Source organism: Parasteatoda tepidariorum, chromosome 4 (assembly GCF_982258835.1).
Source record: "Parasteatoda tepidariorum strain Cologne lab strain chromosome 4, Ptep-v5.0, whole genome shotgun sequence".
NCBI lineage: Eukaryota > Metazoa > Arthropoda > Arachnida > Araneae > Theridiidae > Parasteatoda > Parasteatoda tepidariorum.
The window spans coordinates 65,187,937-65,202,650 of NC_141758.1; the positions used below are offsets into that span (position 1 = coordinate 65,187,937).

A 14,714-nucleotide genomic window follows, 5' to 3' on the forward strand; every position below is an offset into this window, starting at 1 on the left:
AGAGCTTAATTGCTCAAAAAATACAAATTTAATTCGCAGTTCAGTTATTTGTTCAATCATAAATTCTCTTAAATTTAAATTATTATAAATGTTATATTTAATTCGAGGAATAGTTGGCTAATATGCAGTTACAATGCGGAAGACCCCTAGAATGTTTGAAGGATAAAATGAACTAGCTTCAGCTCTGGGTCTCTGATTTATTTATTCAGTTTTATAATTTTACATTCCAATGCCTCGTGAATTATCGAACCTATTTCAAGAAGGTTTTGAATTTTGTCTTAAAAAAAAAAAAAAAAAAAAAAACACAGTCTTTTTTAAAAAATAAAAACTAGATTTTGAATTAGTGATATGATTATTTCGCACAAATGGTTCAAAGGGTAGGCCAAATTACTAAGTAAAGAGAATTGTTTTTTAAGTTTCGAAATCAGACACAAAAATGAACTTTCTCTCTTTCAACGGAATTTTTTACTCTTAAAATACGGGTGAGAGAGGAGTAGCCTCAGTTTGAAAAATATTGCCCCTCAAATCCCAATAGTTTAGTCAGGGGGGAAGCCGTAAGCTTTAATATTAATTATTAAACCTTTTCGCATATTTTACTATTTCTTTTTAACTATTTGAATGAAACAAAAACACTAATTTAGAACGATAATTTTTCCAAAATAATACCATGTAAAAAAATATTTTTCTTATAATTATTCATTGCGTTTCATTCTTTAGTTTAATAATGATGAAAATATGTTTGAACTTAAAGATGTTATTGTTTCATACCGCTATTCTTCAGTTTTCAGCTGGCATTCAGAACAGATATACTTTGAAAAGTAAAATCTATCTATTAATAATACTTTTTTTAAACATTTTTCAGGGTCTTAGAAGCATGTCGCTCAAAAAAGTCGACTATTATCATTCAAAACTCTCATATGCGTAAAAAGGAAATTCAACCATGGCTTGACTTGGCAGCCGAGTTTGACTACATTGTTATTATGGCAGCTACCATGTACAAATTTGATATCACACCAGAGGTATGATGCTTTGTTTATGTTTTTCATGGAAATTACTAAAATTGCATTATATTAAGGATAATCATACTTATTAATACCTGCAGAATGTCTAGCAAATTAGTTTTACTCCTTATTCTTTCTTAAGAATGTGTATAGCGCTAAAATAAAGAATGCATTTTTGATATTACAACTTAAATAACTCCTAGAAAGTGGAATTAGAAGGTTCTAGCATCAATTTTAACACATTTGAGCCAATATATATAAATATATATATTACTGTTTTGGCTGTCTATTGCTTACTGAATTTAATAATTAATATCGTTTTTCACAAAATTTGCCAATATATTCATATTTCACCGTGAAATACGTAAAATACATTTTATAAATTAATTATGGTGTTAGGAACTCTTTTAGGTTCTATTTTGTCTTTTTTGGCCTGCTGGTTCAACTTTCAAATTTTAGGGCTCAACCTGCCGGTAGGGTCCCATCTCTTCCTCTTTCCCCACCTCTTCTCGGAGATTTTCATATTTATTCTGAGCATCAACTTTCAAGTGTATAAAATAACGTATTAAAATTTCTGGCGTATTAAGTAAATGTATTCATTATGATAAGATGAAAACTCCCTCTCGTAGCAAGATAAATTACTGAAGTTAAGCAACATAATCTCACTAAAACGTTATCAAAAAGATTTGATTTTTTAACAATTAAAAAAAAAACTAAATTTTACCTCTAACAATGGTTTTAGAGTTCTCTCATTTTTAGCAATTGAAAATAAAAAATCTAAATTTAAACTCCAACAATGGCCGATGTTCACTCATTTTTCTACAAAAACGAATCTACATTTAAACTGTAGCAATATAAATATCCGTTGCCAACTATGTGTTGTTCTTTTACAACCGTCGTTGAACAGCCGACCCAATTTTTGAGTTTACGACTACTAATGTTCAACTCCCTAGCCTTATAATTTTAAACCCAATCCAGAAGACAAGGGAACTTCTGGATCTAGTATATTGAGAAATTTGCCTTCGTGGAGGACTTTTTGATGGAACTAACCCGCATTTGCGTTACATGGAATGGGAGACCTCGAGAATCTCTCATGGTTAGCCTGACGGCAAGGGCACTCTAACCCATGATCCGTCTACCACTGAGGATATTTGAAGTCAGCACTGAAGTCGGTGCAAGTCGGATGCGGATTCGTATCGACCAGCCATCGCCGGGATTTGAACCCGGTTCACCTCATTGGAGGGCGTACGCTCTATCCCCTGAGCCATTACGGCTCACTATGTATAGCTTGAAAGAAATTAGGACACTGATCTTAGTGTTAACTATCCTGTTATAACTTTTTTTAACCACTGAAATATAGTATCTATATTAGGGGTGCACAACCTGCGGCCTCCGGGCCAAATACGGCCCTTCGACTACTGAAGTGCGGCCCGCGAGAGCTTCTAAACACAATAAAAAAATTTTAAAAATGGCAATTTTTAATCGCACTTTTAAGTCATCACGTTTTGACACAATCAATTTTAACATATTCTTTAGTAAATGTACGGTTAACGCGCTTTCTTTAAGCCGATTTTATCGTAAATATAAATGATTTTTTTTAAACAGTTATTTCCGCTTTTCTACGTGTTTTCGAAAATGCTGAATTTTTATTACGACGCGAATTTCAGATCGCAAATTTAATCACTTTTTGTGCACTTTATTTGTGACGATTTCATCTTAAATCTAAGTGACTTTTTATCCTGCAATTTTTTCTTTTTTTTTCAAAATTTTTTTCCGTCAGTTATTGCTATGCGTTCTCTCGTATTATAAAAAATTTCAATTGTTCTATTACGACATACAAATTTTAAATCATGAATTTGGCACGCTTTATTCGTGCTGAGTTCAGCATAAATATATTTTCCCCAATTATTTCTATACTTTTCCAAATGATTTTGACGATCCCGTTATTTGACTATGATGTTATTACGACACGTGATTATTAATCGCGCAATTAAATAATCCCTTTTTGATACGGTATTTCGGTACAGTTTTATCTTAAATCCTAGTTATTTTTCCTTCGTTTTTATTTCCGCAACGAATATGATTTGGTCGAATGTGGTAATGAATTGTGATTTGATCAAAAATCAAATATTCGGCAAAAAAAGAAGAAAAAGTCGACTGAACGCCGTACACTTGGGGCCAAATAGCAAAATCTTTTAGCAGCATAGCAACACTGAAACTAAAATTTCAATGCTCAGAATAATATTTCCTGGAAAAACGTTTTCATAAATTAACTCTAAAAAATAAGGCCAATCAAGAACGTTTTTGAAAATATCGAAAAGCGAAACAGAGAACATAAAAATCAATCTTAATTTTTGAAAAAATTTTTTAAAGCTGAGCATCTCAGTTTTTCAATTACCAGAAAAAGCCAAGAAAAAGGAATTAAGTCAACAGAAATGCTATTAAAAATTACTACGTTATAATGAAAACGTCTAAAATGGTTTTTTTTTTTATTTGAAGAAAATAAAAAGATAGAAAAAAAGCGTTCTTAATTTTTTAAATGAAGATCTTATGCCAAAAATCTCAATTTAAATTTTTCTCATTGCCATAATTTTAGAAGAAAAAAAATTGCTATAAAATAAATTTTATTAGTAACTTTATTTATAAAAAAAATGCTGAGCCATAATAAAAATGCCTAAAAAAAGAAAAACAGAAAAAACAAATTTTCCTTAGTTCCTGAAACAAAACTTTAATACTGAATATCACACTTTTCTATGTTACTGGTTATTTATATTACAGTACAGGGAAAGAGCGGTAATAAACTCAATTCTCAAAGTATCGAAAAAATGACAAAATAGACTTGTCTGATTATAATTTTTTTTTTAAAAAAAAGTAATATCCATAAAAATTCAAAAATAAAATAAACTTGGAAAAATACATTTCTAAAAAATATTCTGCCGAATATTTGACTGATCATTCAACCAACTGGATTTTTCACAGAAGGGCCAAATACTTGTTACATCCCTCCCTAATTTAAATGCAATGTTATTGCAACTTAAGAAATTCATAAAATGACGGAAAACGTGAATTTTTAAACTGCTCACTGTTTGTAGTTTAGATTTCAATTTTTTGTTGCTTAAGTGATCTTTTTCGATAAAAAAAAGGGAAACTGTTTACGATATTAAAAAATCAAATAATTAATAAAATAAAATAATAAAGTACATTACAAAATAAGCATTGAATTTTATTTTGATCTATCACAGTTTTGTTTTTATTTTAGGCTTTTGTTTAAAACCTATAAATTTTCTTCAATTACAATATTTAATTTGAATTTATATTCCTTAATTATGACTAAACTTTTTCCTACTTTCATTCTGAGGGCATTGCAGTTTTTATTTTATTTATTAAAATTTAATTCTAAAATGAATTTTCGTATTGCATGATATGATAAAAAAAAACATTTCTTTTCTTCAATGTTTATTTATTTTGATAAATCTATTGTTCATATGATAAAAGTAGCAAGTTTTTTTTTTTGTAGAAAAAAAAGTATAAGTTTTTTTATTTTTGAATGAAATCTAATAATGGAACACTACTAAGTTATTGATATTACTAAGTTTATTGATAAAAAAAATGGAACGCTAATGTTTAAATAAATATTACTATATTTGTCATTAACATGTCTAAAGACATCTGCGGCCCTTCGTTAGCCAACCTGCTGTGCAAGTGGCCCTTCACTCAAAAAGGTTGTGCACCCCTAATCTATATTTAAACTTCAATAATCACCTTAATTATCACTATAGTGTTATTTTCCTTTTTAAACGTATTGGAAGCAGAAATATCTGAATTTAAATACCAACTTAGTGTTTGTTAATCTTATATTCAAAAAGCAAGAAATCACTATAAAAAATTATGGCAATAATTTGAAAAGTAAAGCTTTATAGTAAATTACTCACAACCCATTGATAGCCTTTTTCTTATCTGATGGTATACTATTCAAGAAGTATTGTAATTATTGTACGTAGTCTTTTTTTCCATTTATTACCATTCATATATATCAAACTGGTGTGACCGGGGAGCAACCTTTATTGTCGTTTTTCTTCCTCTTATAGTCCTTTGTTTGTCCGTTCATGAACTGAACTATATGCCTAGCTATGTCATTATCTTATTTCTTTGAGTCGTGCCAGATCCGATGAATCAGTGAGAGCCCTCTAGAGCTGGTACTAAGTAACCAAAACAATTCCAAATAAATCCGAATCGATACCGATCTTCATTTCCATTTTAATTGCTCTCATTTAACAGTCATTTGCCTACAAATCGAATGTTTCATACTTCCAGATTCATTTACTGAATATAAACAACTGTTTGCTAACTATTTGATATTTTTTTTATTTGTTTCAGGCTCTTATCAGAGAAGATGGTCTGCATGTCAGTTACTTACAAAAGAGATTTAATGAATGGGAAGATGTCCCACCCTTATTCACAGCATGGTTTATATCACCAAATGATTCAGAAAAACTGAGGAGCATTACGTTTGAAAAACTAAGGGTTCTAAATAAAATAAAGCTTATTCGATCATGGTTTGAAACTGGTAAGCTTACTATATCGATATCTAACTTAAAATTTATATATTTTATAACGCTGAGTGAATTGTTGGGTTAATAGGATTGCATTGTTTTTTGAAAATATGAATTCCCTAAATAAAAATCATTGAACGATGAACAGTTCGCATCAGCTTTACTTTAAAGTTTCTATTTAAGCTATGCAAAGGGAACTCTGGCTGAGTTTACAGGAATAGCCTGCGTTTCCCATTCGCTTGACGGTGGATTAAAATTAGAAATTAATTTCTAGCTATTGATAAAGAAATATATGCAGACAGATATTGCAATCAAATCTATATAATTATTTCTAAAACTAATCGGTTTTGTGAAGCGTTCATCCTAAGGTCAAGTTTGTACAGTTGCGTGGCAGAATTATCCAATATCATTCTAATGTTAACTAAATTATATGCATACAAATAACAAAAATTTATGAGATTTAAAAAGAAAAAAGCAATAGTCAGTTCTTTTTAAGGCCAAATGATGTTATGTGGACTAAGTAATATGATTTTTTACTAGTAGTTATATTTGTTCATCTAGCTTTAAAATATGATACTGTGTATGGTTCCCTTTATTTTGATGAGTTCTAAAAACGCAAGTTCTCAACTTTAAAAACGCAATCTAAGAACGTATAGTAAATCACCAAAAAGGGGAAAAAGAGAATTATTTAAGCTTTATTAACTATGTTGGTTTATACTTCTGAATTTTGTGCATGTTAATTAATATCGATTTATTGATTACTTGCTCTTTTTTTTTTTACTTCGTTCGAAGAATGGTTATTCAGTAAGTTTATAATAATTTAATTAAACACGTGATTAAAATCTTGTTCTCAAAGTTGGTTAATTGATGCCTGATTCATTTTTGATGAAAAGCAAAATATGAATGCTATGAGTTTAAAAAATTCAATTTTTTTCAACGTTAAAATGCTATTGATGATGTTAATTCTTTAAGCATCGTGCTATATCTCCAAATAATTTATTAAACTATTATCTATTTTTGCAGATGTTGCGAATTATTTTCAGCCTCGTGAAAATATGTGTAGTTTAGCTGGCTATTCTGCAAATGCTGATGCAATGAAAAAATATTATTTTTCAAACGACGTAAGTAATATCTGCAATTTTATCTATATGTATTCATTAATGTATTGAAAATAATCTATGCTAAGTAACTGAAACTGTAATATTAAGTTATTTACATAATTTTGTGATCCAAAACTAGGAAAATAGTTATACTGCGTTTCCCCCCCCCCCCCCCCCATCAAGATGGAAAAAAAATGTGAAGTAGAACGGTTCAATAGTATACCTGAAAACATACTGTTCAAAAAATGCATTATTTAAAAAAAACAACATATTTTTCATTGTTGTCTCTTTAATAGTGTGCGCTGTTTTTTAAATGTGCATAAACTGTTATGTATAGATCAAAATAACGCAAATACTTTTATTTGAAATTTTTGCTTCAATGTTACTATTTTTTTATTAGTATTCAATTCAATGTGGAAAAAGAAATAAATAATTTTTGAAAGTTATTTTTTGTGCCATAATATTTTTATAAATTAGTTTTAAATTTGTGAAATAATTCAACTAGTTTAAAAATAATTCAACTATTTGTGAAATAATTCAACTGATTTAGTTTCAGAACCGCCTTAAAAAATAAATAGTGTTTGACACAAAATTTATGGATCATTAAAACAACGGTAAAGCATAAACATGTAAAGTATTGACTTTACATGTTTATTTGAATATCAAATTTGAAGAGAATTTATAAAACTAAACTGTCCAAACTCTACAGAGTAAAGTAAGCTAAAAAAAAAAAAAAAAAAAAACATACAATATGTTTATGATGGAAATTTTTTCAAAAGAGCTAAAAACAAAGTTATATACTATTTATATTAAAGGAGTTGAATCAGTTAATCATTAAAGTACCCAACTTTCATGAGTAAAAAGAAAGAAAGAAATATAACATAGTTTGATACAGTTAAGGCTGTTTTTCGAAGGATGTGTAGTCGCATTAAATGATGCTTTTTTGTGAATAATATGCTATTTTCATAATTGATCTGAGTTTGCAACTGTTACTCATAACCGTTAGGAAAAGTTTTGCCCATTTAAGTTATTCTCAAATTAGCGCAAAACGTTAATATGGAGAAAAGCCCCAGTTTTGAAAAGCATTTATAGTCTATTTTTTTAATATTTAGAAACTTAGTTCGATGCTGCATTATCTGGGCTCATAAAAATTTGTAGAAATGGGGGAATAAGGCATTGATTTTTATAATTTTCAACTAGATGAAAGAAATATGACAAGATTGGCGATTAAAAAAAAGTTCAGTAACTTTTAAAATATTTTAGTTATTTGTCTTTTCTAAAGCCCTGATAATTCTTTATAGCAAGACGGCATAAGCAGTTTAAAATTATAGCTTTGCTTCAAGTGTAAGGCACTAAAACTGCGGCTTTTTCATTTTCCTTGGCGAAAGAGCTACGAAAAGTTAACATGCAGAGGAAAAATCGAAATTCAAAAGTGAAACTTCGCCAAGTGTGGTAACCAATTTTGTTATCTTCTTCTTCCACTACCCTAGTATGGATGATCTTGAAACTGCTTGTCGAACTATATTAGAACAGGAACTCTATAAATATCTAACACACTAATAAATGATTCACACAGTAAAAATAATTAGTTTAATTTATTTAGTTTTTTTTTCTTCATAGAAGTGTACCTTTTAGTTTCCTATATTTTACATGCTAATATGAAGTACACCTTTTTGTTTTAGGTTCAACAGAGATATGGCAAGTGTTATCCAATATTTATCTTGGGATTTCTAATAACCAAAACAGATGTCATAGGCGTGGCTAAATTAAATGAAAATGGAATATCCCTAGTGATGGATGACTTGATTAAAAGGAATGGAAATAAAGCGATGAGGGAAATACCTAAAAGTATTTTACAATATGGAAAAACAACAAAGTTTCCTTTCGGAGCAGATTTACCACCGAAATCATCAGGATTCTTGTACAGGAAGGGAGAAAAAGTTTCAGCTAAATTGTGTCGCCCCATCCACGTTGCTCAGAAAGGTTTTGATGTCTTTAACTTGGAAAAAGTGAGCGAGCAATTCCAAGAAGGTCTACAACTGATGTCTGACAAAGACGGCAATTTGAATGAAAAATATTTCTTCAAGTCAAGAATTTATAAACTAAGTGATGATTTGTGGTTTACCAATGTTATGGAGAAGTTTCGTTTTTCAACTATTTTTACTGGATTTTATGTTTAATGTGAGGAGGAATTATTTATGATTTCGTTGACAAATGTAAATATTTTAGAAAATTAAATCTTCTTTTTAAAAGGACACAACTGATATACCTGAAAAATGTGTTTTATTATCTTCACAAACATACTGAAAACGCATAAATCATAGAAATAAAAAGAGAGAGACAAAAGAAAAGAAAGAAGCGTCACTTACCTACATTTATTAAAATATCTCTTAGATCTTTCGTACACTTAAGCTCTTTTAATTCACAGTGAATTACTAATGTATATCACACTTCCGACCACTTTATTTAATTATTAAAAATGATAATTGTCTTTTTGCAATTTCACAAAAGCAAAAAGATGTTGCACGATTTTCATTTCCATAACAAGCTGGCCAATGGCAGGCATAAACTTAGGTGTGCCCTTCTTCAAGATTTATAAATGCGCCCTATCTTAGACTTAGCACAAATATTTTAAAATTATAATAGAAGACAAGAACACTATGAAGAGACATTGGGACATTTATAATCAGTCATTTTATTTTAATTTATATAATTAAAATTTAAATTATTTTAATATAAATTAATAAAAAACTGATAATTGCGATGGTCAAGAGGAATTTCGAAAAAGTTACTAAATTGGTATATTGTATTGGTATTACCTCATTGGAATGAAATTTGTCTTAATAATACGACGAAATTTCTAGCTATCTTACAATAACTATATTCAAAGTTTAGTTAAGGGTTATTTTTATTTTTAAAGAAATATAAAAAAAATCTTATGATAAAAACAAATATTTTTATTGTAATTCATATAGCAGAGGTGCGTTCCCAAGAGTTTTAATATGTTGACGACAATAATAATAATTTTAAAGTAAATATGAGTGTTTCGGACTGTGTGTTTTCTTTAAAATTATTATCATCAAAAATTGATCAGTTTTTTTATCTGTTAACTTAGTAATATATTTGCATGAAATTAAATTCTTTTAAATAATTATAATTATGTTTTATTATCTTAATTTATTTCTCAATAAACTTAGTAATACATTTTCATAAAGTTAAATTCTTTTAAATATAAAAATTCAATAAAAACTGGAGAAAACCAAACTGACACTTTTAAAATCTAAAATATTTTCCTTTGTTCAAAAAAAAAAAAAAAACAAATAAATAATTTAGATTTATCGAAAAAAATATAAAAATTAGGGGAAAGGTAATGATTTTTTTATCACATCATGTAACAAGAAAGTGCACTTTAAAATAAATTATCTGTAATGTTCTAGAATAAAATAAGAAAAATAGATAATTACTTTATTGAGCTACATAAATGTGAAATGAATATTTTAATTAAAGAAATTGTATGGGGTGAAAAGTGATTTGAAATAAAACAAGACGCACTATAGCATAGTATTTCTGGAAAAAAATGCACAAACTTTTTTATTTGCGTAACACTTTTTTAATGGAAAAAAAGTAGAAGATGAATAAGGCATATAAAAAAACGAAAGAAATTTCCACCTAAAATCTGAAACTACGATCTGATCGGTAGACGACAAATCAAAGAATTAAGAGTATGTATAAGAAAAATTACTATAGTACTAGAATGATGTCTGTCTCAATACTCGTACGGGAAAAAATAAAAATTAATAGATGCTTACCATTCAAAGTTTGGACCTCTTAGTCTTATTTTTACTTTTTTACGTATTTCCCGAAAACTTATTAAGCGAAATGAACAACTTTTGCCTACAATTATATAATTCGTTTGTCTAAAGATAACTCCATGCAAATTATAATTTTTAGTAAATATTTATTATTTTATTTAATAATAGTTAAAAAAAATTGGAATTGTAAGATTATACAAATTTTTACATCATCTTAAAGAATTTAGTTTTAAATGGTAAAATTTGAGCTAAATTAGTCGCATAGTTCCGGAGAAATCTAATTTTGAAAAAGTCGTATTTTAGAAAAATATGGTATGTTTTTTCAAAGAAAGTATATTTTCGTGTCTGATCTTTCGTGTTAACTTAAAATACCGTCTGCACTTATTAATTAATATTTGAGGTCACACCCTCGAACTATTAAGATTGAGTCCTAGAATGTGAACATTCGATCAAAAGTTATTCATGGGGGTCTGTTTTTTATTTTGCGCACTGTATAACCCTTATCCCCCCAAAACCTTATTTTCTCAAAACCCTACGTAAAACCACAATTATTTACCTCTCTTTTTCAACTTCAATGCATTCAAAATGTCGATATACGGACAGATTTATTAAGTGCTGATCATGAATACAGGTAATGCAACAGAATTGTCTGTGGGGAAATATATTTTTTCCCAGGAAAAAAGTTTATGCAAAACTGAAGAAATTTCTGATTGAAAAAGTAAACGCATAACTTTTTGCACTACTTTTTTTTTAATTTAAAAAATAAAAAAAGAAAATATCCGATAGTATATCTGAAAACTAGAAAAACATTTTTTACAAAATGTGTTCCTATATTTTAGAGTATAAGATTAAAAAAAAGAAAATAAATAAAGAATGCGAGAATTACGAGTGTTAAAAGAAATATAGTTGCTCTGATGAATAACCCAATGACCAAAACGATTCAAAACAATTAATCGATTGCATGGTTACTGGAGATGTGCTCAGACTTATTTTTAGTATTCAGTGCCTGAGTCCGAAGACTTTAAATACGAGCCCACTCAAATTCAAGATTCAATATGTCAGATAAAGGCCTAATTTCTTAAAATGTGAAAGGCAAAGAGTATATTAGGACATAGGATACGCTATTTCACATTACTTATTTTTAGATTATTTAAAGCTAATAAATTTTCAAAACTAATGCTAATTATCATAAATAACTGTATCGTATAATTTTGAAACATACGTTTCGTTGAAGAGTAATAAATAAGAAAGTTTACGAAAATTTCAACTTGAACACGAGCTGGTAAACTGAAAGAATGACAGCCTGGTCTAGGGTTCTCGGGCTGAGCTCAACTCATGTCTATTAGCAACCATAAGTTGTGAAAGGGGCTGAAATTTAAAACTCTGCTTATTTTATGCAGAATAGCAGATGTCTCATCGCTCTTTACTATGTAAATAACATTAAAAAACAACAACAGAAATAACACTTAAAGAAGTTCTTTTATTTAAGAATAATCAATGCCTTTTTGCCCTTGGTTACGGTTAGGCGAGGGCGCGTGGGGAATAAGGGAAAAAACCCGAAACTTATATGCTTTGAATTTGTGGTTCGCTAGCCAATTAAAGAATTGGTATCATGTTAAACAGAAATTTTTAAGAATAGAATTTATTTTTTAAAATAATACCATTGCATTTGAACGTATTATTTTCTGTACAGCCCGTGCTAATACCGTTAGTTATCTGTTAGTAACGAGAAACTTTGCTTTATCCTGAGTAATAGTAAGTAAATTTTAGATTTGTTTTTGAAATCAATTGATATAAATATTTAAAACTATAAGTAGTATGTTTTAAATTTCATTCCATTAATTAAGTTTTGATCAAAAAGAAATCTGAGACTGATATTATTTTTTTATGGAAATTTTTTTTTCTCTAAAAAATATATAACGATTTAAACTTTTATATACTTTTTAAAAAGTATTTTAAATAATAAAATCTTGAGTTTTTTTTGTTCAACTGAAGTAGTGTTGTCGGATCCAAAAAGTGTGTTATGTTTGTCACAACTGTGCTTTCTTTTAATTATTGATTTATTTTCATATTCATTATATTATTAAAAATAAGTAAATAGTGTTTTAAAGAGCGATAATAAGGGTTTTGTCGATTTCATAATTGAAAACAGTCATATCCTTAAATTGAAAAAATTAAAATTCTTTGTAGTTTAAATATTGATTTGTGATCTCATGATAGGTCAAGTAATTAAATAATGTGTTTTTAATTACGATTTTTTTTTCATTTGGTTCATACTTAGTCTTTTTAGAGCGACTATAATGTTTTTATTATTATTTTTATTTATGTTGTTTTCAAACAATTGATAAAAATACTTAATTATTTTCTGAAATGTTGAAAAATTTTGATTAGTGATCATAATTACGTAATTAAAATAATTTTATGCTGTGATCTAAAATGTGCGTTTTTTTTTTGCTCATTTATTTTGGGTTAATCTGTTTAATTATTTTCTAACAATCTATATTAGTACATTTTGTAAAATAGTTAAGATGAGGTAAATGTTGATCTGTAATCTCAGATTATGTCGTATCAATAGATAATAAAAGTTTCGTTTTTTGGGTAATCTGTATTAAATTTGTTTCTTAGGATTTCATGTATTTAAAAACTGATAATAAAGCTTTTGTTGAATTTTTATAGTACGTTGAATTTTATAGAACAATTGATAATAGTAAAACATTATTTTTTAATTAAATAATACATTATTTTTTAATTTTATTTTTTAATTTTATTTTTTAAATAAAAGTTTTTAATGGAAATATATATTTGCGCTCACAAATTATATTAAGCGATTTGATAATATAATTTTGATGTGTTTTTAGTTTTTTTTTAAAAAAAATCTTTAATTAAACTTTTAATTATTAACGTTTCTCTAAAGATAATTTCTATCTGGTTGCCTTTCGAATAAAATATGTTTGTATCAGTTTACTTTTTAAGCAGATTTTTAATAAAAATATTTCATTTAGTTAGATTCGTTTTTCATTTAATTTCATGTGTTTCGAGAGCGATAATGAAAGTTTTATTTGATTTCCTCACAATTAATAATTTAAATAAAGCAATATTTTTTAAAAGTTAAAGTTATTAGTGGAAATGTTTATCTTTGACCTCAAATTATTCTCTAAGTAATTAGATAATAAGATTTCAATTTTTTAATCTACATTTAAATTTTCAATTACTGAATTTACTGTCTTTCTACAGAAGGAAATTCAGCATTGTTTTTCGAATAAAAAAAATGAAAGCAGTTTAAAATCATTAACACACGCCATCCAACGGAAATGTTTTTCGGATAGCTTCGCTCGAGTTTTCCGCCTAGGTCTTGTGTAGTACCAAATAAAATATTTTCATGTCTCTCAAACATTATATTAAATGGATAAGAGACTATTAACGGTATAGAGGCAAGAAGTCTAGAAATATATTGATATTAGTTTGGAAGGGGAAGCGGAATTTTGCAATTGCTTAAAATTTAATAAGAAATTCAAGCATTATAAAACATACTGTTCATCTTCAGATAGAAGAGTATGTGACTGTAAAAAATTATAAGTTTACTGTTTAAAGTCTTTGGCAAACAATATGCAGTGCAAAAAAAAAGGAAAAAACTCTTAAGTTAAGATACATTAAAAATCTAAAAACAAACGTTTTCTTATATGAATTATATTAAAGGCTACGCCCCCCTAAACACTACGCTTTTGACGCAGTTCCGCGTTTCTATAAATGTTGGCTGTCGCTCGCAAAAATCTCAGTTTAGGTTTTTTTTTTTTTTTTTTTTTTTGCTAAGTGGTTTTTGCAATCACAGCCGCTTGCTTGCTTATTTAATCTATTTTAAACTTAACATACAAATGTTAAAAAAATTATAATAAAATTATAATTGCATATTTTATATATTTCCGTTCGATTTAGAAACCAAAAATGGAAATTTCCTTAAAAATGTATTATTTCAATTTATTTAATTTCTTAATTTTTTACATTAACTTTAAATTACTGAAATGAATTAAAAAAATTAAATTGTGAACTATGTTAAGAATAAAAATTATGTTAAGAATAAAAAATAAAAGGTCAAATCGAAAAAATTTATAAGTTAAATTTACTTTTTTAATTTTTATCTAATTCAATTTGAAAGATAACTTTAGAAAACATACACAGATGTTTGAAAAGTTAAATTTAAAAATGAAAAAGAAAATGCATTGAAACCTGCAGGCAGATGCAGAATTAAAG

The 14,714-nt window shown here is 27.6% G+C and overlaps 1 protein-coding gene across 2 annotated transcripts in view; it reads left to right on the top strand.

Annotated features, from left to right (window-relative positions):
* Positions 1–8,931, top strand: part of LOC107441103 (uncharacterized) — a 31,145-nt gene extending 22,214 nt beyond the window's left edge. For both annotated transcript variants that reach the window (XM_087161254.1, XM_016054255.4), the window contains exons 3-6: positions 863–1,019; positions 5,379–5,568; positions 6,578–6,675; positions 8,337–8,931. In XM_087161254.1, the coding sequence (XP_087017380.1) occupies positions 863–1,019; positions 5,379–5,568; positions 6,578–6,675; positions 8,337–8,834 (943 nt within the window). In that variant the 3' untranslated portion in view covers positions 8,835–8,931. The remainder of the gene's footprint in view (positions 1–862; positions 1,020–5,378; positions 5,569–6,577; positions 6,676–8,336) is intronic.
* The last annotated feature ends 5,783 nt before the right edge of the window (positions 8,932–14,714 follow it).